Here is a 26,737-nt window from a genome sequence, read left to right as displayed (position 1 = left end):
CGGGCGGGGCCGGCGCCGGGCCCGCTGGGGCGGAGCTCGGGAATCCAGCCTCTGCCTGGAGCAGGACACCGACTGACCGCTTCCTCTTTGCCACTACCGAGTCCGAAAAACGCACTTTAAAGTTCTGTTCCCGAATACAGAGCAACTGAAAGTAGACGGCCGCGGTAAAGGAACTATGCACATTTATTCGGGGGCACAAGGTAGTTGGTTTTGTTTGGCTTGAAGACGAGCCAGCTTTCCTTGATCATCTCCGATCACGTCATTAATTGGTTTACACGAAGACTTTTAAAAAATACATAAAATGTTTCCAGGTCCTCCCCAGAACCCCGCTTCTTGTTTTTCAGGTCGTTCACGTTTTAAAAATTCAGACACAAAGGAAAAATAACATTACCTTTCTGGTCAAATGCTGTATTTTTTTTCTCTCTCCCAAGTTTCTTGTATTTGCTTGGCCCTTCTATACATATTTTGTTTAATTCAGATCCGTGTATTTTGACTATAACTATATATAATTTAAAACCTGAACAGACTCGGGAAGAAAATGGTTAGGGAGTGCTGTGCTGCTGAGTGATATTGCGGGTGGACGTTTCTACTGGGGGCGGCCTCTGCCTCGCGCGCAGAGACTTCTAGCAGGTGTTCAGATGTGGACGGCGCTCAGCTTTGCAGGCCGCCCTATGAAGTTTGTCTCAGACAGACTAATTGAGAATTATGCTCTAGTTTCAAACTTCCTGTAGAAGTTAATATAATACCATTGCAACCCCTTCATGTTTGCATCATTTTCCCGAAGCTTTTTACTTGTGCTGCTCCCAACAACGCAGTTCTATCTAGTTTTGGTTTGTGCTTCTCCCCATAGAACAGTTCTGTGGAGCTTTGGTTAGGATACCAAAGTTTAGCTCAGGGCTGGGGGCAGGTGGTGGAAAAATAAGTTATATAAAACGTCTGCAGTATGAGCAAAGTTTGCCGTGATGCCGTTTAATTTGGAAGTTTAATGTATGGGTAGGGTGAAAAGTAGTCCTTGGTATTGTGAATAATACCAAATGGTGTACTAGTGTAACGGGTGGAGATGCTGAGCCAAAGTACTGGGGTGATTTGGTTGAGATGGAGGATGCTCACGTCCATAGAGTGATCATGTGATCTTCATGTTCATGGAGCATCTGTACACCTGATACTGCAAATTCCACAAGGTGACAAGGTTATCTTATGCTTCTGTTGCCAAGGTAGGATAGATAATAAATAACATACTAACCAGATTTTAAATGATGATTAGCACTATGATAAAGGAAGTCCGATCAACAGAGTGGCAGGAGTGGTGACTTCTCACTTCCGATCGGAGTAGTCACTGAAGACTTCTGTTGCTCGCAATGAGACCTTGCTGGAGTAAAGGAGCCAGTCATGTGAAGATCATGGGAAGACCCTTCTAGAAATAGAAAATGGCATTCAGCAAAGGCCCTAAGGCAGTAATAAGTCTGGTACATTTAGGATCACACGAATTTAATATCTTAGAATTAGTAGTATTTATCCTCAGACTAGGTATGTGTTCTTTTAGCAAATAGATACATTTATTCATTCAGTCCACAAATATTTATAAGCACCTCTTAAATAACCAGGTACTGAGACTAGAGTACTGCACAAAGAAGATAACAGCCTCGGCCCTCTGGGAGCTTGTATTTTGGGGCCTTGGGTGGAGGGAAGTCCAGTGTTTTAGCTCGTACTCACACTTTAAAAAGTGAAACTATTTCTATTGCTCCGTCTGTGTTCGATTTGTAGAGCATGAAATTTGTGCTTAATGGGAATCTAGGATTCTGCAGTATGTCCAGTGGTACCTGGCGGAAGTGTTTGACAGTTAAAATTTCACAATTTCCTTTGTTCTTTTATCTGTGCTCTCCAGAAAATCTTGAGACTGTCCTCACTAGGAGTTTTGCACTCTGATCCTCTCTTTCCTTCTTTCCCTTTATAGTGTTTATATATTTTCATAGAAGAGTAATTGTTGAGATGTCTCCATGATCACTATTCAGTAGAACTTAATGCTGTGGTAGAAATGTCCTACATTTCTACAGTGGCTGTACAAGCTACTAGCTCACATGTTATACTTGAATACTTGATAGAGCAGATTTAGATCACGAGTTATTGTTATTCTGAGCAGTAAAACTAGGAATTCTGAATGAGATTTCAAAAATATTCATCAAGAGTGCTTTAGTGCTTGTTAACTGCAGCCAGGTGCCCAGACTGAAGTAGACAGCAGCTATCAGAATAACTTGGTTGATCCTAGGCCAAGTGCAATGAACAGAAGCTTTTGATGTCACTTTATAGTGAGCCATAATTATAGTCCATCTGTCTGTATATGTTTTTTCAGTAAAGTCATTTGGCTCCTTTATTTCTCATACTTCAACATCAGAAGGACCAACCATTGTTGTCTCGAAGATAGCACTATTAGCAGAATAAGAGAGAAAAGGACTGAGCTATTCATGTGTTAACTTGATCTACTCCTATAGTTAACCCCAGGTCTGTTTGAGGTCCTCAGCCTAAGAGTAGATCTGCAGAAAGGTGGTAAATTTGCTCTTTTTAATGGAGAGGGCCCACCTGTCCTGAATTTTTGTTACACGTTGAAGCAATATGGTTTACTGTTTTAAAAATATGGGCTATAAGATGTACATTCAAATTTTAGCTTTAACTTACCGTTGTCATGCCTCAGTTTCTTCATGTGAAAAATTAGAATAACAAGTGTACCTACCTCAGAGGTTTGTTGTCAGAACCAACTCAGAAAATAAATGTGAAAGTCTTAAGCACAGTGCTTTGGAAATAACAGGTAGCCATGGTTAATCTTGTTGCATTTTTATGTATCTTTCTCTTCCATCATTTGCAAATTTCTTTTCATTCATCACTCAACACAGAGCTGAGTTAACAACCTCTCTGCCCTTTCTCCAAAGAAACTCCAGCCAATCCAGGAGCAGCAGCAGCAGCTCTTTTTAGAGCCCAGTTACCTCACCTGGAGGAACTTTCACGAATTTACTTGCTTGAGTAAAGGGATAAGGAAAACTGGTAGTGTTTGTAAATAATTGGTTGATTCTCTGAAGCGGAAAAAAGGGAGGCTTGATAAAAACATGGAGAAGGCTTCGGTTAGGCTTGAAGGAGTTTTGAGGGTTAAGGGGAATGCTATAAAACTATGTATGTTTAGGGAGGAGCCTCCTGAAGAGAGTCAGTGAGAAACATTTCCTCATTCATGTCTGTGTTGGCTGTGAGACAGTTTTTCTAGAGATCTAGTTGATAGAGGGAAAAGAAAAAGAAAGATGTCATTGAACCAGGAGAGAATTGATCCTATCTATGCAGCGGGATATTATTTGGCCATGAAAAGGAATAATGTATTGATCCATGCCAAGATATGGATGGACCTTGGCAACATGCTAAGAGAAAGAAGCTAGTCATGCGAGAACTCATTATATGATTCTATTCATAGGAATGTACAGAATAGACAGACTTATGAAGACAAAGTAGATTAGTGGTTGCCTACAGCTGGAGCAGAGAAATGGAAAGTGACTGCTAGTAGGTGTGGGCTTTGCTTGGGGGTAATGAACAGTTCTAAAAATGATGTGTTGGCTACACAAGTTTATGGATGTTTTAAAAACACCAATAGGGTCAGGGCGCCTGGGTGGCTCAGTCAGTTGAACGTCCAGCTTTAACTCAGGTCATGATCTCAGAGTTTGTGAGTTTGAGTCTGGCGTCAGGCTCTGTGCTGACATCTCAAAGCCTGGATCCTACCTCAGATTCTGCATCTCCCTCTCTCTCTGTCCTCCCCTGCTTGCACTGTCTCTGTCTCTGTCTCTGTCTCTGTCTCTCTCTCTCTCTCTCTCAAAAATAAGTAAACATTAAGAATCTTTTTAATAAAAATAAAACACCAACAAGATTGCTTTTTTTTTTTAATTCCAGTGTAGTTAACATACAGTGTTGTATTAGTTTTGGGTATACTGGATTGTACACTTTAAATGGGTGAATTAGGCGGTTTGAGTTCTATCTCAAACTCTTACTAAAAAAAAAAAAAAAAAGATGCAGAATTTAGAGATCTCATTGGTGGTTTGTGGGATGCTTGATAATGTTGGTTTCATTGAATCCCAGCTCTTTAGGTGACTGCAGGCCCAAGTCCAAAGCTATCTGCCCCCTCTGCTGAAGCAGTTCTACTGTCTGAGTTGAGATTCGGGTCTCTCTGTAGGACTTGGTGAGATCTGAAGGGCCCAGAATAGGTAAATTGGACCTGTGGATCAATGAAAGAAAGCGAGGAACATCTCAACCCAGGAAGTCCAGGGTGGCCAGGCACGTTCCATGAGGCACCAGAGCTTCAGACACGGAGCCAGAGCCGATCTACTTATCTCAACAGTTCTTCCGTTGTCCTTCCTGCCAGTACCGGCCCTAAGAACAAAGGCACACATGTCCTTGTGCCCTCTTTCCCCCCACCAGAAAAGTCCAGTGCTTTCTTATTGTAATACATTCAAACTAACCCTGGTTTCCAGGGCCCTGCCTTTTTGGTGACATGAGTTTTGTGTGGTAGCAATCACAGGTAGCTTTGGAACCAAAACCCTGGGGTTGAGCCCCACTTCCAGGTGGCAGGTGTGTTTGATAAGCTTTATAAACTGCATTTCGCTCATTGTTAAAACAAGGTTTATTTGCTGCTATCTACTTAGGAGATTTTGGAAATTAAATTAGACAACCTATGTGAAATGCTTTTCATTTCACAGATACACAACACGTGTTGGGTCATTCCTCTCTTTCTGTGCTGTCTCCCACTTGTCCCCGCCATGAATCATCTGATCCAGGGTTGACTGGCACCTGCCCCTTCCTTTGAGAAATGACACACTGCATTTGCCCTTTGCGTATGTTCTGGGTCTCCCCACCCCAGGCTTCGTGTCTTTGTCATGTTCCATGCCAGTCAGGCCCAGGTATTGAGATCTTCTGTTTCATTCATTCTTTCTAGACAAGAGCCATAGTGAAATTTCCTTTTCCGAGCCTCTCGCTTTTGCCTCACATATGACTGCTGATTTATGTTGCTTTTGTTTTACTTTATCCTCTCTCCTAAATGACACCCTTGACTAGAGCAGATTCTTTAGCTTTGTTGTTTTGTTCCGTTGTGACTCCTTGTGCCTCGTTTGATGCCGGGCATGGAGCTGGCTCTGGGTGGAGAGCTGCCTGCGTGCCCTCTGGGGAAGGAGGGTGTGGAGTTATTGGGAGTCTGAGCTGGACACAGTCCTGTGTGCAGGCACACCCTTTCCATCCCTTTTTTCCAGCCCCAGGCGGTGTGGTGGGGGGACTGAGGGAGAAAAGAACCCCCTCTTACCTCCTTCCTGGGGCGGTGCCCCAGCTGTGCTTCCTGTCCTGACGCCAGCTTCGGGAAGAGGGGAGCGCTTCGCTTCTCTCTGCCCTGTTGGAAGGTGTGAGGAGCACGTTATGGAGGGCTACGTTTGTCTTTTTTCTCACTTGTCAGCTGTGCCTCTCTCAAAGTCGAACTTGCCCATTGAAATTAGAGACCCGTTAGTCCTATGTTCCTAAGCTGTTACTGTGTGTGTTAAACTAGATATGGTGACATTTCTGGGGACCCCCTGAAATCTGGGTACCATTTAATAGATCTGTAAATAAGTTTTCTGGGTTGGGAGTTGTTTAAAATATTGGAGAAAGAAAGATAGTGTCTCGATCCTGTTATATAGTTGCTTGCAGTTTAGTTAAGGAGAAAATACATGAACAATTAAAAATACACATGTAAAAGGGACTTGGTAACCCTTACTTAAAAGTTTTCAAAGGGAATGTACGATTTGAATCATATTTTAGTTGTTTAAAATGACTGTCCTTTAGGGGCGCCTGGGTGGCTCAGTTGGTTAAGCCTCCGACTTCAGCTCAGGTCAGATCTCACGTTCGTGGGTTCAAGCCCCGCGTCAGGCTCTGTGGTAACAGCTAGCTCAGAGCCTGGAGCCTGCTTCCAGTTCTGTGTCTCCTTCTCTCTCTGCCCCTCCCCCTCTCATGCTCTCTCTCTGTATTAAAAATAAATAAAACAAAAAAAATTTAAAAAAAAATGTCCTTTAAAGGGGAATTTAAAAAAAAATTTTTTTAAATGTACATCCAAGTTAATTAACATATGTTGCAACAGTAATTTCAGGAGTAGGTTCCTTAATGCCCTTCACCCATTTAGCCCATCCCCCTCCCACAACCCTTCCAGCAATCCTGTTGGTTCTCCATATTTAAGACATTTATGTCCCTCTCTGTTTTTGTTATTTTTGATTCCCTTGCCTTAAGTTCAACTGTTTTGTATCTTAAAGTCCTCATATGAGTGAAGTCATATGATATTTGTCTTTCTCTAATTTCCCTTAGCATAATACCTTCTAGATCCATCCATGTAGTTTCAAATGGCAAGATTTCATTATTTTTGATTGCCGAGTAATACTCCAGTGTGTGTGTGTGTGTGTGTGTGTGTGTACACACACCGCATCTTCTACATCTTCTTTATCCATTCATCCATCGATGGACATTTGGGCTCTTTCCATACTTGGGCTATTGTTGATGGTGCTGCTATAAACATTGGGCTGCATGTAAAGGCCAGTATTTTTGATAGCTGTGAGAGTTTTACTATTTGATGTGTCCCTTCGATATATATCAGCCTCCCAGATTGATAATTTGGAAACTGTAAAAATACAATTATGTGACTTCTGTTTTTTAGGTGATTGCTTAGGTGACATCTGATGAAATTAGTGAATAAGCGCATCAGCTATGTCTTACACTCCGGGTGTCGGTGGTGACCCTGCCCTTCTGGCCCAGAGGATCTCTTCCAATATCCAGAAGATCACACAATGTTGTAAGTAGAAATTTAAGTTGACGTCACTGTTTTCAGTTCTTAAAATTGGGTTCACTTAACAGACGACTCCAGTGACTGAGAGGAGGAGCAGTCCTCTAGGAATAGATTTGAGAAGGTTAGAACTCTTAAAATTAAAAAAAATAAAAGAAAGAAAGAAAAAGGCTAGAATTCTTTAGAGTGAATACCACAGATAATTTTATTAGAAGAGATAACACTTAATTGCATTTTTCTGTAGAGTGCCAGGTGCATAGTACACTATTTCATTAATGAAATAAAGATTTATAAGGATAGATACTTGGGGAGCCTGGGTGGCTCAGTCAGTTAAGCATCCTAATTTTTTTTAATGTTTATTTTTGAGAGTGAGTGAGAGAGCGAGAGAGAGAGAGTGAGAGCAAGAGAGAGACACAGAGTGTGAGTGGGGGAGGGGCCGAGAGAGACAGAGACAGAATCTGAAGCAGGCTCCGGGCTCTGTGCTGACAGCTCAGACATGGGGCTCAAACCCACAAGCCGTGAGATCATGACCTGAGCTGAAACTGAATGCCCAACAGACTGAGCCACCCAGGTGCCCCGTCCTACTCTTGATTTCAGCTTGGATCATAATCTCATGGTTCCTGGGATCAAGCCCTTGTTGGGCTCTTGTTGTGCTGACAGTGCAGAGCCTGCTTGGGATTCTGTTTCTCTCTCTCAAAATAAATAAAAGTAAATAAAAAAATATATAGAGATTTATATTTGCTTAAACCACCTGGTTCTAGATGAGACTAAAGAGACCTATTGACTAAATCCCATAGGTTTGGAACTGGGGAGCACTGCAAAGAGTTTACATGTACTTAAAGCAGGGACAGGGAAAATATGTGGTCTAAAGGACCAGCTCCTAAGGAGCAGGGAGTAACTGACAAGGGGGCATTTTAACCCGTTGAGGCACATCTTGAAGATAACTCAGGATTCCCACAAACCACTGTGGCTCCACCTATCAAAGACCATCCTAGTAGAGTAATCCGTGTAGCATGTTATTGGAAATCATTACTCATATATACGTTTTTAAAAGATCGCTGTAGCAGATTTGGGCCTATAGTTTGTTTGTTTGTTTGTTTTACATTCTGTTTCTGAATCATAGCCAATGACATGACGATTATTCTAGTCACCTTGTGGTGGTATTTTGGCCCTTTGGGCATTACCCGAACTCTCTTTTGGAGTGTGTTAAGAAGGTGTTATTTCTTAGCTTACTTTAAGTTTACTGCTGTCTTCACCAGACTGTGTTAACACACTGAGAATAATGAGTGTTTTCAGGTGACCAAGCCATGTTTTCTTATCTAATCATTAACCTCCTCGAAGTTACTACTCTTACCCAAATGACTTCAGTGAGATGCCAGCATGTTTTGGAGGCCAAAGGAATAAAAGTAGATTACAGATGGGTCTAAAAAAGTGCACTTTTGTGCACAGTGGTATAATGTAAAAGTCAAAGAAAATTTTTCTCTTTGTTAGAAATAGTGCTGGTCTGAAGCACCTGAGTGGCTCCTTCAGTAAGCATTCGACTTTTGATTTTGCCTCTGGTCATGATCTCATGGCTGTGAGATCAAGCCCTGTGTTGGGCTTTGAGCCAAGCATGGAGCCTGCTTGGGATTCTCTCTCTCTTTCTCTCTCTCCCCTCCTCTTCTCTCTGAGCCAAGCATGGAGCCTTCTTGGGATTCTCTCTTTCTCTTTCTCTCCCCTCTCCTCTCTCTCTCTTCTCCTTCCTCCCTCTCTCTCTCTCCCCTCCTCTGCACACATGCATGTCTCTCTCGCTCTCTCTCAAAATAAATAAATGACATTAAAAAAAAAACATAGTGCTAGTTTGCCTCAGGCTGATGTGTGAAAATTAAGACAGGTTATAATTTTAATATACATGTGTGGAAAAGTCAGGACCTTTATGCAAGAAAGGAGGCCAGGAGGCCTTCTCCCAAAGGACAGGGCAGGTCATCTGTGCTGGGAAAGGTAAATGCGTTAGGAAATCGAAGAGGAATGACTGTAGGCTCTGAGATTATGGAGGCAGTAAGCACCTAGTGTTACGACAGATACATGGATTGGAGATTAGGTGTGAGCTTGAACTGGAAGGAAGTAAGAGTTCATTTAAATCAAGTCACATTCCCGAAACAGAGATGGATTGCTCCGGCTAGCTGAGAAGTGATAAATTGGGCCAGAGTTGCATGCTCCTGGCATGATTGATAGCTAAGTGTGAGACTGCAGTGCACTCAGGGCAGCTTTGGAGTGTGGGGGAGGGTGGTGGTAAGACCCACAGCCCTGCCTAGTGGAGGGGGGCTAAGAAGTGTCAGACCATTTGGCCGTGAGAAGCCACAGTCACTGCCTTCAGATATTGAAGCACTGTCTTGTGTAAAATACAAGAAGTATATTCTGCATGATCATGAAGCCCTTCACAATGGAACAGAAGCAACAGTAGCCAGACTTCAGCTCCAGAAGGAATTGGGCTTTTGAATAATCCTGGTTATTCAGGGATGGAAATGGGCACCCTCCGGAGGAGAGACCGGCAGCTGGTGGTCAGATTCTATTTCTCGGGTCTGTTTTTGAGAGGTTGAAATGCTGGAATATTGGTTCAGACTGAGTGACTTTGAATTATGATATTCTGCCTTCATTCAGCAAGTAATTTTTTGAGCACCTACTGCTTGCTAGTCTGTACCAGACCCTTGGGAATCCAGCAGTAAGCAGGGTCCACGAGGCCCTTTTCTCATGTGGGTTATAGTGTAAGGAGAAGCAGATGGTTATAAAAACATTAATGAACAACATGGTTTCCTGTGATGGAAATGAGCATGTTGTGAGAGCAGGTGCCTGCGGGGAAGCCACCTTGGCTGAGACGGTCCCCTGAGTGAGTGAGAATGAGAAGGGGCTGGTAGAAGGTACTGGATGAGAGCATTTAGATGGAGCCAGTGAGCTGGTGGTAAAATCCTGAAGCAGTTCAGAGCTTGGGGTGTTCAGAGAATAGGGAGGAAGGACAAGTCCAATGTGGCTGAAACACGGCACTTGAGGCACAAGTGGCTAGAGAGGAAATCAGAGAGGAGACTGAGCAGGCCACCCAGAGCCTTAGAGGCCGTCTGGGGAGTTTAGGTTTCGTTCTAAGAAGGAAGACACACAGTTCTATGTGCGCTTTGAGAAGATTGCTTTGGCTGCTGCTGCTTAGAAAATAGACTTTGGGGAACTGGAGGTGGGGACACCATGGCCATCGCAGGGTCGGCTGAGGGAGGTGTTGGCTTGTAGCAGGGTGGTGGCAGTGGGGACAGAGAGAACTGATGGATATTCTTTGGAGGCAATGTCAGCAAGCCTGGCTGTTGAGTGTGGGTGGATTAAGAGTGAAAGAGTCACTCCTGTCTCCACGGCTTTTGTGTGACGCAACCAAGTGGGTAGTGGTGAGTATAGACTCATGTGAGAAGGACTGCAGAATTTTGTTTTGGTCAAATCAAGTTCGAGATGTCTTTTAAACATCTACGGGGAGATGCCAGACATCCAGTGCAGATATATGAATTTGAAAATCAGAGTGACTCGGAGTACAAACGGTACTTGAAACCATAGGTCTAAAATAATCACAAAGGAGTAAGAGAGGAGAGCTGGAGCATTAAAGAATGTAGAAGTCTGGAAGGCAGGGAGAAAGTATAAAGAACCAGAGTGACCAGTGAGGTAAAAAGAAACTCAGCATATGGTGGATTTCCAGAAATCAAAGATTTCCAAAAATCTTTCAAGACCGAGAGAAGCATCTGTGTCTGATGCTGCTGAAAGACTAAAAATTTTAGCACTGAATTTGATCAGGCAAACTGGTGACTTTGAGAAGAATGGTCCTCTATTCATGTTCTGAGTGTAGATGGAAAAAAGGAGGGAGAAGGACTGACCCTTTTTCAGTTTAAGAGACTTCCTCGGATCCTAGTCACCTCTGCTTGTGTTATTGACCAGAGTTTAGACGCAGTCACATGGCTACACGTAGGTGCTAGGAGGCCTGCATTACCGTGTGCTCACACTAACTCTGGGACTTGTTCCATTTAAAAAGGGAAAAATCAGTACTTAGTGGGCAACTGGCAGATTCCGCCATGGAAGTAGAAAGAGGGTCAAAGATATGGTTGCATTTTTCACTACAAATGAGAGAATCTAGTGAGAGTATCGTTGCAAAAGAAAGGTGTCTGAAGGCGAGACGGGGGAGGGGAATGGATCACCAGTGTCCCGCTTGCCTTTCGTCCACTGTACAGAGTCCAGGCAGAGTGTGGGGTGGGCAGTAAGTGCGGAGGGCAAAGAAGGGAGCAGTCCTGTCTGAGCTGTTCTTAAATAGGAGGCAGAGGTATTGGACAGAGAATGGGATGGAAGAAGGCTGCGGAAGTTTATGGAAAGAAGAGAAAGTGGTGAGTTGTAGCTTTGACAGTTGAGAGGATTGACATACTACTGAGGTTGTGTACTCATTTGAGACTTTGGGTCTTGAATTTAGCGAAAACAGTCATCACTGTGTATTGATTCTAATTCTGAGATTCAGAGTCTGAATGAAGGGAAGTTTAGATTAGGTAGAGTTAATTATTGTTAAAGATCTAACCTACCATCCAGTGCGCATCACGGATAAGGACTATGAAGAAATCATGTGGAAGTGAAAGGCAGAAGTGTGAAATTTCAGTTCATTTTTCCCCCATCTGGCAATGCTAATAATACTGTGATCAAATAAGATGGTACTTTGCACCACATTTAGGTGTTTCTCTTTACACTACATTTGCATCTTGTAAATTTATATCAGTACAAATTATCTAGTTGTACAAAAGAAATCTTTAGAGAAGGTGCTGTAAGAAGAGTAATACTATTGTCATTAAATATGTGTATCTTTTCAGCCAGGCTAAAGTCTTCCTGAATACCACAGTGGGGAAAGTTTATTTTCATATTCATTTTGGTTAAGATCAGTGAAAACTTACAAAATATGAACTTGTGTAGTTGAGTTTATAACAAAAAAAACAGCAATCAAAAAATTTTTTGATTCTTGGAGGGATCTAAGAATAACGTACATTAAGATTAGAACTTTTTAAAATTAGTATTATATTCTGACAGATCTGTTTCACAAAGAGTAGCATAGATGAAACAAAATGTTTTTAAGCTTTTTGTTTTGCCTTAAGATAGTTTTTGTTCAAAATAATCTGTAGTCTTAATTTGCTTTACTAGCATTTAAACCATATTACAATAATATAATTTATATTAAACAAAATATGTAAATATTATAAATACTTAAATATAAAATACATTAGAAATAGATTATATTAAAATAACAATATTTTAAGAATGAGTAACAGGTATAACAAACAGGAATTTTATTAGGAATTTCTCTGTGGAGTGTTTAAGAAAATATTTTTTTTGTTTTAATAAAACTATTTATTTGAAAATATTCCTGAATATAGAGTTTTATTGATAGATCATATGTGAGACATAGGTGAGACATGAGGAACGTTATTTGGATCCCAGTGTGATCTTGATGGAGAAAACATTTTTATCGTGTGAGAGAAAGTGCTCTGTTGACTCTGTCACAGAGTCAGCAAGGGGTCTGTGCTCCATCCTTTGCCCGTGACATAGACACTGTTCTGTCGGTGGCCCTACCATGGCATCCGGTCTTTTTCAACCCAGTGCTCCAGGCAACCATTCCCAGCAGACTGGGGTTGGCATGTAAATAAACCCATTTGTTATCCCAGGTCTAGAAGATCACTGTGCATCAAAGAAGTGTTCAGATTTAATTCCCAAGCTTTGGACCGCAATGTTTACAAGTAACATTTTTATTAGTAGTATCTGGAAATGAGGTATGCACCCATGTACCCTTCATCATCTGTCTGTATTTTTCTTTGAAACAAACTCCTACCAGTGATGTATAGAACAAGGATAAACAAGCCTTTGTGGGTTGAAATGGCTTGAGCCTCTTATGTAAGGTTAAGTCTGAGTAGGATATTTTCATTCGTCCTTGCACAAATGCAAACAGTATAGACAAGTGTATTCAGGACGCCCAGAACATGCAGGAATAACTCATGTTTTTGAAAGAAGCAGAATAAATATATTGAAAACCATCACATAATTAAAGATTTTTTATCTTTAAAAAATAGAACTATAGTATGTGGAGTAGTATGCTAATTATTAGTGTTGAGCTCCATGAATTATCTGTTACCATACTGCACGTGTCAGGAAGTACAACATTACCAGCCCCCTGAAGCCCTTCTCATGTTTTACCCACCCCATACTCTCCACAGATAACCTCTAACATCACTGGTTAATATTTCAGTTTCTTAACTTTAATAGAGTCAAGTATTATGTTTCATGTTTTATGTTGGACTTCTTTCTCCCGTTCTGTTTAAGCAATTCATCCATGGTATTGCATGTAGCTGTGGGTCATTTGTTTTCATTATGATAGAGTATTCCACATTCAAACAGACCATCATCTATTCTTTTTACTGTTCATGGACATTTGGAGTGTCTGGGTTTTTTGTTTGTCTTTATTTTTTGCTATTGTGAACACTGCTGAACGTTCTTAAATGTTCTTTTCTCTCACGTGTTTACCTAGGAGTTGGGTTGCTGAGTTATAGGGGACGTATGTGTTTACCAACGTAGTTGTACCAGATTGTACTCCCACCAGCCAGTGTATCAGAGTTCGTTTTGCTCCAAATCCTTGCCAACATTTGGCATTTACAGTTTTAACTTTTACCCATTCTAGCCATAGTTCTGTCTCATTGTAATCTGTATTGCAATTCCTTGATTAGAATCAGACTTTTCAGAATGTCCCTGAGTTAAAAAAAACCAATGAGACAATAGGAAAGGTTTCTAATTGAGTAAGCTCTATGTGAGTGCGTGCACATTTCCTGAAATCAGATCCTGATTCCAGTGTGACCTTGAGTAAGCTCTTTTACTTTCCAGGACATGATTTTCTTTTATTTTCTGTGGGCTGGCCTGTGGCCTCTTTTGACTTTTAACAGGCTATAACTCTAACCAAAGCTTTAAAGAATCTTCAAAGCTCTTCTAACTATGCAAAATTATTCTCTTTGTTATTAAGAAACCAATTGCCATATGTGAATCCATAACACATACTTTTAAGATTCTGTAATTGAAATAGTCTTCCCAAGACTAGCTAGAGTTCCACTAAGACTTACATATTACTTCTAAGACTTACGTATTACTTCTAAGAGAGGACGGGAGACTTGCAGTCATAAGGGATTCTGGTGTGAATCGTGTTTGTATTAATTAAGTGATAAATTCAAGGAAATTGATGAGTAGAAAATGTCGGCAGCTGAGCATGAAACAGCCATTGAAATAAAATTTTCACCAGTGCTAATGAGAATTCTGGCATTCGAGTATTTTTAAAGAAGACTAATCAGAAAGAGAGTCTAAAAGTTAGCTACGGAAATGAACCAATTAGATCCATTGGTAACATAAAATATACCCAGTCGAATTTATGAGTACAGTTTTCAGCTAAAATATGCATAATATGTCATATGTACATGTATGTTCATTCCAAAAGATTTGGGAAAGCAGATCCTTCTAGGGATAAAATGTATGACCTTAAACCCATGTTGCAAAGGTTAAGAGAAGGTGACTGGAAATGTTTATGTTGAATCTTCATAGTTTCATTTTTTATCATTTATCTCCTGTAGATTAGTTCAACACAGACTTGTTTAAAGTTGCAAAAACATTATTGGTTTGCTTTGTGTTTGTACTTAGCTCTCATTCTGTGTGGGTACTTTCCTTATTTATTAAAAAGAATCAGTCAGTGCTTGGCTCTTGTCCTCATGAGGATCTTAGGATTTGAGATGAAATATAAAGTCTATATAAATGTGTGAGTCCTTGGTGACTTTTGGGAGAGAATACCATTATTTTGATTAGAGTCTAGTGAAAGGGGCACTGGTTTTTGCATCTAACACATGACCACACAGAAGGGAAGCTGGTATCATCAACTTCTCTTTTCTTGGTGCCTGGGCACACTTTTCTTTACAAAAGAATTCCAGTCCTGAGGAGTTAACAAATTTACTGTAACTGTGTGTTTACCCAGGGATTGGGGATGTTTCTTTTTTTCTGGGGTGGTCTGTTGCTGGGTATTGGTGGATGGGAAGGTAGTATATAGAGGAGGAATTGAAACCTTGTTCTCTCTCCCTCTCTCTCCTTCCCTCTCCCTCCCTTGGACTGCTCTCCTAGACTGCTAGTTGACATATCTGTTTGTAACATAACACGTCTGAAAATGGTTGGTTGGATGTTTTTCCCCTTGAGGAGAAAAACTTTAGTGGCTTTGATTTCATAATTTTCTTTATGCCCAAAGTGTTGCCACAGAATAGAGAACTTGGTGTGGAAATTAATGTCTTATCAAAGAGAATTTTTAGAGGGTGACAACTTTTCTTTTCTCTGGTGGCTTTTCCTACGTGACTGACCATGAGTGCTGTTTATGACTGAACGTGAATCTAATGGCTACAGAAGTATTTACACATAATTAGATTTTTTTTAACAAAAACGAAGTCTTACTATAGGGTTATTTTATTTGCTGCTTACATTTTTATAAGTATTTTGGCTGAATAATTTTTCATTATCTGAATGTGCCACACATCGTTTAACTTAAACCTGTGTTAATGGACATTTTATCTTAAGATTATGTTTAAATGTTGGAGAACTTACTCTCTATGCTACCTCCACACATGAATGCTTCTGAATTCGATATAGATAAAGTAGTGCGATGCTGATTATAGGATAAAAATTCTCATGTACCTTTCCATACCCCATCTTATTAAAAACATTATAATTAATGTAGGTTTTTTACTATAAATATATTCAATATGCCTAGTAATTATTCATTACAGAGTAGCCTCACTTTTATTAAAATTAAGGTTAGTGATGCATCGTGGTGCTGCCTGTCTGTACATTTAGTTAGCTCAGTGTTGATGTGGGGGCTGGACAGCAGATGTTAGGCTACGTGGTTTAGTTTTGGTTTCCTGCAGTAGTTTTGACAATTCTCATCCTCATCTCTTTGGCTCTTTTTTGTTGTTTTTCTACCAATTCCTGAGCAGTACTTTCCATTAAAGAGTAATTGCCTTTTTAAAAAAAATTTTTATTTTTAAGAGAGAGAGAGAGAGGGAGAGAGATAGAACACAAGTGGGGGAGGGGCAGAGAGAGAGAGGGAGACACAGAATCTGAAGCAGGCTCCAGGTTCTGAGCTGTCCGCAAAGAGCCCAACAATGGGGGGCTCGAACTCACAAACCGTGAGATCATGACCTGAGCCATTGTTGGACACTTAACCAACTGAGGCACCCAGGCGCCCCAAAGAGTAATTGCCTTTTGTACTCTTCCAGACTTTTTTCCAAAGCTGTTAATTAATTGATTTGCTGCTTAATTTATTTGGAAGAACCTAAATGTCTTACAAAATAGTGTTCTGTAAGTCTTGGTACATTTATTTCTCCCAGTCGTTCTTCTTGTTGGAGTGCCATTTTCTTGGTCATTATTTGAAGAAATCATTGTTGCAGGAGCATATTACTGATGCTGAGTGTGGCCATCTACATCTCTGGGATAGTTTGGTCTTTATCCCATTCAAAGTCCAAGAGAATGCCCACAGCATGGACAAGATTCCCTCCTAGCCTGTGGACTGTTATTTTCTTACTGAGCACTGTGAAAGCTTTTAGCTAAAAATCCAGCTGAGGCCTGCTTATTTGTGAATACCCAGAACTGTTGTGCTCTTGGGGCTCGGGAAGAGAGCTGGGCAGGAAGGCCCAAGTACCCCCAGTGATTTTAGCTGTAGAGCATTGCCTGTACACCCTGCTTTGTTCCAAAGTCTCTAGAAGGTATGTAAGTTAGTATCTTTCAACTATGGGCATGCCTGTAGAGATACCGGGGGTTTGGTTGCAGACCAATTAAGTTAAATTTCGGTTTCTCGGTTCATATCAAGTTGTAATTATACTAACCTATAGCCTATTAAATGTACAATAGTATTATAGCTGAGGAAACAATGGACATGCTCTAACTCAAAAATGCTCTACTGTTAACCATACTGACCGTCATCTGAGCTCTCAGGGAGTCTCATCTTCTTGGCGGTAGAGGGACTTGCCTCAATGTTGATGGCTGCTGACTGAGCACTGCTGGTTGCTGGAGGTTGGGGTGGCTGTGGCAATTTTTTTTAAATTTATTGTTTATTGTCAGGTTGGTTTCCATATAACACCCAGTGCTCTTCCCCACAAGGGCCCTCCTCCATGACCGTCACCCCCCTGCCCGTTCCCTCCTCCCCCTTCAGCCCTCAGTTCGTTTTCAGTATTTAAGAGTCTCTATGATTTGCCTCCCTCCCTCTCCCTAACTCTTTTCCCCCCTTCCCCTCCCCATGGTCCTCTGTTAGGTTTTCCTCTTAGACCTAGGAGTGAAAACATATGGTATCTGTCCTTCTCCGCCTGACTTATTTCACTTAGCATAACACCCTCGAGGTCCATCCACGTTGCCACGAATGGCCAGATTTCATTCTTTCTCATTGTGTGGCAATTTCTTAAAGTAAGATGACAATGAAGTTTATCGTATCAATTGACTCTCCCCTTCATGAATGATTTCTCTGTAGCATGCAATGCTCTTTCATAGCATTTTACCCATTCTAGAATTTCTTTACAAATTGGAGTCAGTCCTCTCTCTAACCCTGCTACTTCTTTATCAACTAAGTGTATATAATAGTCTAGGTCTTCTGTTGTCATTTCAACAATCTTCACAACATCTTCACCAGGAGTAGATTCCATCTCAAGAAACCACCTTCTTTGCTCATCCAAAAGAAGCAACTCCTTTTACATTCAAGTTTGACCATGAGATGGCAGCAATCCAGGCCCACCTTCAGGCTCCACTTCTAGTTCTCCTGCTGTTTCCACCACAACTGCAGTTACTTCCTCCACCAAAGTCTTGAATCTTTCGCAGTCATCCATGAGGGTTGGAATTGACTTCTTCCAAACTTCTATGAATACTGATGTTTTGACCTCTTCCCAGGAATCACAGATATTCTTAATGGCATCTAGAATGGTGAATCCTTTCCAGAGGTTTTCAATTTACTTTGCCAGATCCATCAGAGGATTCGCTATCTGGGGCAACTATAGCCTTATGAAATCTATTTCTTAAATAAAAAAAATTTTTTAATGTTTATTTTTGAGAGACAGAGAGACAGGGAGGGGAAGCACAGAGAGAGAAGGAGACACAGAATCTGAAGCAGGCTTCAGGCTCTGAGCTGTTAGCACAGAGCCTGACACGGGGCTCAAACTCATGAACCGTGAGATCATAACCTGAGCCGAAGCTGGCCACTTAACCGACTGAGCCACCCAGGAGCCCCTTTATTTCTTAAATAATAAGACTTGAAAGTTGAAATGACTCCTGGTCCACTGGCTGCAGAACCATGTTGTGAGAGCAGCCATGAAAACAGCATTAATCTCATTGTCCGTCTCCATCAGAGCTCTTGGGTGACCAGGCGCACTGTCAGTGAGCAGTAGTATTTCAGAAGGAATCTTTTTTCTGAACAGGAGGCCTCAACAGTGGGCTTACAGTATTCAGTAAACCGTGCTGTGTAAGTACCACATGCTAACCAATCACGCCATTGGAGCTCTAAGTAAACCCGTGTTGTAAACGGATGTGCCATCACCTAGGTTTCTTGTTCATCTGTAGAGCACAGGACAAAGAGATTTGGCAGAATGCTTAAGGGCACTAGGGTTTTCAGGATGGGAAATGAGCACTGGCTTCAACTGAAAGTCACCAGCTGCATTAGCCTCTGACGAGAGAGGCCGCCTGAACTTTGGAGCTTTGAAGCCAGGCAATGACTTTTCTCTAGCTCTGAAAGTCCTAGCTAGATGGCATCTTCTTCCAATATAAAACTGTTTCATCTACATGAAAAATCTCTAGTTTAGCCACCTTCATTAACTGTCTGAGCTAGGTCTGGATCTGGGGAAGGAACGTTGTAGTAGGGATAACAGGTACAAGGGCCCTGAGGTGGGAGCAGGCCTGGGGTCTTAGGGGAGTGGAGAGGGGGCCAGTGTGCACAGAGGGGAGAGAAGCTGGGGCGTGCAGTTAGTTGAGGCCTTGCAGGCCACTCTAAAGACTCAGGCTTTTATTCCAGGTAGAACAGCATTTTGAGAGTTTAAATGAACAGAGTGTGGAAACTGTATAAATATGAGAACTTTGTCATATAGTCATCACACTTTATTTGATCTAGATAGAACTCAAAAGGATTTGTGCATAGAGGCAGCATAAGTGTTAAGTTCCCCAACTTTTTTTTTTTAAGTGTGTTTATTTATTTTGAGAGAGCACTCAAGTGGGGAAGGAGCAGAGAGAGAGAGGGAGAGAATCTCTAACAGGCTCCTCAGCACCAGTGCAGAGCCCGATGCAGGGCTCAAAGCCATGCACCACAAGGTCACAACCTGAGCCAAAGTCTGATGCTTAACCAACTAAGCTCCCCAGGCACTCCAAGTCCCCCAACATTTAAACACACAGTTTCAGGATAAAACGTCCATTAACATTGGTTTGCTTTAAAGCTGCATGGCACATTTGTATAATAGGAGAGGCACAGCATTGGACTCTACCAGAGTTCTGGATTTGTCAAGCGGTTAAGATAATGGAGAGAGAGTCTGGAAGAGGATACATTTAAGAAAGTGAATATGATGACTGACCATGGGGTTTAAGTTGGGTCAGGAGGTGAGAAGACACGGGAGGGTGGGTAGGACCCTGGCAGAGTGGGAGGACCAAAGGACGGAAGGTCCTGGGGACCAGAGGCTTGTTGTTAGAGCCACAGTACCAGCAGGAGAGAGTAGGTTGTACAGGAGATGGTGGTTTGTAAGCGAGCATGGCAGTAAGACTATGGAAGCGTTGCCGTTACTGGTGGTGAGCCAGGTTCACATGACCTTGGAGTGTGGGACTAAGACTAAGGTAGACTGGGGGACAAGGTCTTTGGGGCGGGGCTTGCAAAGCACTGAGCCAGGTTGGCAGAAAGATCATCAGTGTGTATGTTGCAGTCACGGAGAATTGAGGCAGGAGTCTCAGTGACGATGAACCAGGAGCTAAAACCATCGGCAAGAGGGGTGTGCGGCTGATGTACAGTGATTACGGCTGAAATGGGTAGTGGTGACAGGGTCTGTGGGTCCATTCTGTCTGGGGCTCCTCGTCATTTAGTCTTGCCTTTTGCATTTGCCTTTTTCTTTCCTGAGTTCCTCAGGTCCCTGCTTCCCCAGTGCCTGTTACCTAGCCATGTCATCTACGAGTTCTTTTGGGACCTAACTTTAAAATTGCAGTGGCCTCACTGAGTTATTTTGGGCTATAATTTTCACCCTAGCTATGTTGTGGCAACATTTTCTCCTGTTGCGTTGTCTTCGAAGGGAGTTTTGCTCTTCTTTTCCACAATTGTTATGATCTTTTTGTGTGGTTGCTGTATCTGCTCTTTTTCTGTTATTCAGTGGAATGAGTTTGGTTTTCCAAGGGCGGCAGGGGGCGGTCCTGTGAAGGAAGAGGGGTGCCGAGTCCCTGCTCAAGGGCTCATTGCTGTCCGTCTGGCCCTGAGGCACCATTTCTTTCCCCCTCTGCCTCTCAAAACCGCATCTTGTGTGGCCAGTCCTCCCCTTCTAGTTCTGATGGCCTCACAACACACAGCTACCTGTTTGTAAAGCCTCTGCCTGCTCCTCGGGAAAGACAGCACTTTCAGAGGTCAGCAGCCGGTGGCCCTGAGCAGGGCCCAGTCTCCTCCTTCCTCCTCCCCCAGGAGGGCGCCCAGTTCCTTTTCAGCCTTGCTCCTGGCCCCACTCAGGGTTCGATCGTCCTTTTCTGGAAGTGGGTGCTTGCTGGCGGCATCTTGGCGCTCTGGCTCCCTAATTCCCTAGGGACCCTACTCATATGGCTTCCCACTCAGGATCTGCTCTTTCCTGTTGCTTTTGGCCACATGGATATATTTTTGAGAAGTTTTTGTTTTCCTCATTTCTCTGAAAACAAAACTTCTGTGGGTTCCCTTCCCCCCACCCTTTGTTCTCTGTGGCTTCAGAAGGGACGAAGAGGGAAGATTCAGGAACACACTTATACCATGACCCTGTAGAAGGCAGAAATCCATTTTCAATCCATCTTAACAACGTCTGAGTAGCGATGTCTTGGCAAATGGATCAGAAATTAGGAGTAAGGTACCAGTTCAGAAATCACTGCCGTACAAACTGGAGGTGAACTTCATGACGTGGCTAATAACACTCAGCCACTTTTGGAGCAGAAGGAGAATCTTGGGCCACTTGGTAGATGACAGAAAGGCAGCTTGGAAGGCCGGAGAGCTGGCGGGGCAACGCTTGGCCCCTGGCGAGTCCCTGCCTGGGTGTGCTGCTTACACAGGTCACCATCTCAAGGGGCCACATTGCATCCAGGCTTTCATGACTTCTGATTCTAGGCTCCCTCCGAGTAGGTAAGCTGATAAAATGTTAGCACTGAATATCTTTGCTAAGAGAGTTTGTAATGTTCCAGCCATCTTAGAAATCCAAAGTCTTGTTTACACACAGTTTTCAAGTGGCTGATTTTGTACTTTATTTCTAAGAACCGTGCCCAGGGGTACCTGAGTACCTCAGTTGGTTGAGCATTGATTCTTGATTTCCACTCAGATCATGATCTCACAGATTGTGAGTTTGAGAGCCCCGCGTGCTGAGGATTCTCTTCTCTCCCTCTCTCTCTGTCCCTCCCCTGCTTATGTGCACATGCTCTTGCTTTCACTCACATGAAAGTGAATGAAAAGTAAATAAACATGAAGAAAAGAACTATGCCCTAGATTTAAATCTCTATTAATCTATAATAGCTTTAAAATACCCTATATTTTCATTTTGTTAATCTCTATGCCTTTCTACCTTTGAAATATCTGGGGGAAAAAAACCAATGAGAAATTAAAAATTAAATGTATTTGGTGTGTTCAAAATTTGAGACAGCTTGCGGGTGTGCTAGTTAGTTTCGGGAAGAAGGGCACAGCAAGCCGGCGTGGCCTCTGGAGGTGCAGACTCCAAGTGCGCTTCTCAGCTCAAGACTCCTCCTTTAGAAGAACCTTCACCTTTCTCGTCCCCCTTTTCATCTCCACAGTTCGCTTTGATTCTTTTACTCACAAAGAAGACAAGCTGCCTATCCAGGTCACAAGACTGACATGAGATAGAGGGCATATTAGAAACAAGCCCATAATTATTTCAGTAGCTGTCTTTCAGATTCTCTGGGGAGTTTTCCCATTTCTGATATGCTTTTTAGAATTATAATACTGTGCACTTTTCTTAGTTTGTCTTCATATATGAAATAGTCCTATTTCACTTGATTTTTTTCCTTAAAGCCTTTTTGTGTTGCTACTTTTTTTCAACTAGCTGATAAGACTTTTTTATGATATATTATCCTGTGCACCTTGTACTCTGCAATGAACCTAACCTAATGGTTCTAACTCGAATTATAGTTAATTTACCAGTGATAGCATCTTCCGTTCTTACAGAGGTCTGTGCCAGTTCCAAAATGTTTTCATATATATCGTCTTCTGTAGTACTCCAAACTACCCTTTAAAACAGGTAGAGGGGTTGATTGATAGAAGAGAAAGGAGCAGAGATGGAAAACAGTTTATTTCTTTTAACATTTATTGTTTTCTAGTTCAGTTTCAGTTCTATCATTTTTACATACTTGCTAGGTACTTACATCAGGCAATGGCTGACTCTTCCCTTGTAATTAGAGGATACAACTATTCTGTATCTGTTGATAGGTATTGTCATCTCTGCAGTTCTCATAACTGTATCAGATATTATGGAGTTTCAGTGCCCTCGTAAAGCATGGTTCAGGTGAGTTAGCTAACATATGTTAATAGCAATATTCCTATTGCTGGGGCACCTGGGTGGCTCAGTCGGTTGTGCGTCTGACTCCTGATTTTGGCTAAGATCATGATCTCACGGTTGTGAGATTGAGCCTTACGTCAGGCTCCATGTGGAGTGTAGAGCCTGCTTGGGATTTTCTCTCCCCTCTCTCTCTGCACCCCCTCCCCCTTGTGCACTCTTTCTCTCTCTCAAAATAAATAAATAAATATGGAAAAAAAGAATATTCTTATTGTTCACTTCTGACTTTCAGGAGAAAGACATAAACCACTTCATACCGTTAGTTCTTCATTTATTGAGCTCATTCTTAGAATATCCAGTACAAAGTGCTTACATACTTGGTTCTTCATTGAAGTTCATGGTAACTGAGAAAGAGGTGATTTTCTCTCCGTTTGACTGTTCAGGCAATGATCTCTTGGAGAGATTAGGTAAACTGCCGAAGGTCAACAGCTAGGAAGAAGTGAGGTCAGGTTTCCAAATCAGGCTCTCTGGCTCCAAAGCCGCTTGCTGGTCACCATTACACTTCTTCTGAGTGTGACATGACTGTGACACTGAGTCAGAGTCTCAACATCACCTGCTCACGGGTTTCCCTAGCCATGATCTTTTTTTTCCTGTGATTGACTATGACAATTCTGAGTTACTTTTTGGGTCGAACAATAGCAATATTTACTCACAGAAGGGAAGACAGCCGTATTCTGGGTTTTGGAGACAGTCTTTGAATGCGCTATGTGCATGTTAGGGCTGGCCCAGGTCTCCCCTCCGCTGGCCACTCCCGCTGGCGGACAGCATCCTCTCTGTGCCCCAGTGAACTTTGACAGGTTGGAACATTACATAGCCCCTGGTACCACCTGCTGCTGCCTACAATGGCAAAAATCTTTATTCTTTGCAATGAAACATTTTTCTTAAATTCTCCACTAGAGGGCAGCAGACCCTTGTGGAATAGAATAGGTCTTCTGTAAGTACACATAGAAAGGGGACTGTTTTTCAGGAAATAATAATGTACCTTTTCTGGGTGTATACGCAGTAGTAGTCTCTTTATGTTATGGAAAATGTGATGTATTCTTTAAAAGTCACCTCTCTAGAAGTGTAATGGTGCCAATAGTTCAAAAGTGCAGGTAACGCAAAAATAATTTGTTCATTGTATTCTATTCTTGTAGAGGTGCATCTTGGTTTAATCCTACCTCTGTGTATTAGGTGAATTTTTCTTTGAGACACTTCATGGTCATGTAAAGAATGTCTTCCTTAATTTTCATGTTTCATGAAAATATGGCAGGTACGCTGCAAAAATGTCCCTCCAGTATGCAACAAAGTAACTGTAATCCTCTCTAAGTTAATGTGAAAAGAGCAGCACTTGAAACAGTCTATGAAGCCAGCACTGGTGATGTACTGATTACTTATTCTTTCTGAAAATTGCAGAAATTCAACCCTGTGTACATGCCTGCTTGTGAAAATTTTGCAACATTGTTAAGTATTGTACCACATAGGTTTAGTAACCTAGTGAGTACTTAGTACCATCAAGTAACACACTGAGTCAGAGTTTGTGAACCAAAGTTTTAGTAGTTTTTACTAATTTAGGACAGGGATTGGCCAACTTTTCTATAAAGCACCAAATAATAAATATTTTAGGTTTTGTGGCCACATCTGGTCTCTTGCATATTCTTTTTTGTAGTTGTTTGTTTTTGCTTTTTTTTTTTTTTAATCTTTAAAAATGTAACAACTACTTGTAGCTGGAAGGCTGTGGAAAACAGGCCATAATTTGCTGACACTGATGTAAAAGGGTAACCCCAGCCATCGGAAATGTCTCTGAAATCTTGCCATTTCCTAAAATCTGAAGAAGGGACACATTTATTTCCTGATCGGTTTCAGCCAGGTTGAAGGGTCCTGGTGATCCATGGGTTTATGAAACACAACCATGTTCTTTATTCCAAGTTAGCATACACTTATTTTGTGTTTGCTTTGGCAAAGATACAGCTAGATTATGCAATAATCTTTTTAAAAAGTCTTTTACTTTTAGCCCTTGTAGTACACTGAAAATATTGTTTTGAAAACTCCAAAATCTACATTTTTAATCCTAGCTCTTATATTAAATAACTGATGTCTTGGACAAGTCAGTTATTCTGACCTGTTCTCAGCGTTGTTGTTGTTTTTATAAAATAAGATCAAACAAATCCATATAACACTTCTCCTGAGCTTGATTCAGTAGTTTCAGATATGTTTCTGTCGGCCCATTGTCAGATCACATGATACCTTTAACTGGGCCTCAAGTGTAGACCTATGCAAATTAAAGGAACATAATTGAATTATTGTTGGCATACTACACCCTTCCCACCATGCCTGGTATACAGTGGGTGCTCAGTAAATGTTTGTTGAATAAATGAATAGTAAGCACCCTTCCTTTTCTTGTGTCTTCTTATAGACACCTTTTATGTTAGAAATACATATCCTTTCTTACATAAGATTTATTATTTCTAATGCCTTTTGTGGTTCAGCTTTTAAAATATTCATTGAGAGTTGGGGTGTGGCTCAGTTGGTTAGTGTCCATCTCTTGATTTTGGCTCAGGTCACGATCTCACGGTTCATGAGTTCAAGCCCCACTTCAGGCTCTATGCTGACAGACTTGGCTTGGGATTCTCTGTCGCCCTCTCTCTCTGCCCCTACCTTGCTCATGATCTCTTTTTCTCCCCAAAAATAAACATTTAAAAATAAATTAATGAATAAAATACTCATTGAGTGTCAACAATGTGGTGAGTGCCAAAGATACAAAAACAAATAAAACTAGTTTTGCCTTTAAGGAGTTAACTTTAATTTCAGGGAGCCAGTAAGTAATCTGATTATTTCAATTTATATGCAGGTATGGTGTTAGAGATTTGAATCTCCAGACTGAAGTCTCCTGTTTCTTACACTTTGAATCTGTTACAAGTCACACCTCCATTTAGGCTTTTTTGATTACTGTCCCCCAGCAGAACAATATTGTAGCTCTTTGTTAGAAGCACTTTACGGCTTCCCCTTTGGGTTTACGTGTTGTGCTTTCTTTCCCTTTTACAGATGAGAATAGGAGTCCTTATTTTACTTATATTTTCACAAAAAAGCCTTCATGAAAAGCATTTAGCACTTAATTCAGTGCATTCTGTTGGGCCTTGACATTGTGGTAGCAGACCTAATTAACTTCATTTTATAAGATATTGTTATAAGAGACTTGTTTATTCTGTGTTATTAAAAGAATTGTTTCAGAGTGAGAGGAAGGTCAGCAGCTAAAGCATTTGACCTGTAACGAATTTCAGTATCCATAAAATCTAAATAGCACTAAATTTGGCTTTTGCTTGCAAATACATTATTAAGAGTCTGCCTTTCTTTTTATGACTGCTACGGGGTCTCTTATTAATCACCCAGATTAGTCTTGGTGGAGGTAAGTGAAATGCAGAGACTCTGCGAACAGTTTTGTTGCTTTAACAATCAGTTTTTTCTCCCTAACCCTGGATCTGTGATGATATACTTCTCAGCAGTCATGATATTATAACCAAGAAGATCTGGATGTAATGAGGAATTCTAGATATTAGGCGGCCAAAAATAAATATACATTATAGCTTATCCCATCTGTTTGCTATAGTGAACATATTTCTTTTCTTCCTCTTCTCCCTTTTTTTGTCTTTTTTTTTTCTGGCTTGTTAGCTTTTTAAAACATCCCCTGCCTAACATGGCCCTGCTGTCTCTCCCACCAGAGTTCCTCTTCTGTTCCCATGAAAGACAACCAATGCCTGTTCAGTTCTTGCATCCAGTGCCAAGTCTAAATGGGTGATTTCCAGTCCATTCCTCCTCCGGTTCAGCCAGATTGAATCACAGTGCTCAGCCTGTGGCCTAGAGAGCAAGCAAGTGTGACCGCTAACAATATGACGCTGTAGAAAACAGTGGAGGATACGGCTGAGGGAGCACATGGTTACAGGGGAGGATACGGCTGGGGAGCACATGGTTACAGGGGAGGATACAGCTGGGGAGCACATGGTTACAGGGGAGGATACGGCTGGGGGAGTAGATGGTTACAGGGGAGGATACAGCTGGGGAGCACATGGTTACAGGGGAGGATACAGCTGGGGGAGCACATGGT

At 41.7% G+C, this 26,737-nt stretch overlaps 1 protein-coding gene across 2 annotated transcripts in view; it reads left to right on the top strand.

Annotated features, from left to right (window-relative positions):
* The window catches only part of STX7 (syntaxin 7), a 45,232-nt gene that overhangs the window by 344 nt on the left and 18,151 nt on the right, over positions 1 to 26,737 (top strand). For both annotated transcript variants that reach the window (XM_029944531.1, XM_029944532.1), the window contains exon 2: positions 6,692 to 6,826. In XM_029944531.1, coding sequence (XP_029800391.1) covers positions 6,742 to 6,826 — 85 coding nt within the window. In that variant the 5' untranslated portion in view covers positions 6,692 to 6,741. The remainder of the gene's footprint in view (positions 1 to 6,691; positions 6,827 to 26,737) is intronic.

This window comes from Suricata suricatta, chromosome 7 (genome assembly GCF_006229205.1).
Source record: "Suricata suricatta isolate VVHF042 chromosome 7, meerkat_22Aug2017_6uvM2_HiC, whole genome shotgun sequence".
Classification (NCBI taxonomy): domain Eukaryota; kingdom Metazoa; phylum Chordata; class Mammalia; order Carnivora; family Herpestidae; genus Suricata; species Suricata suricatta.
Note: the sequence above shows the minus strand (reverse complement) of the source record. Positions and strands in the feature narration are given on the sequence as shown.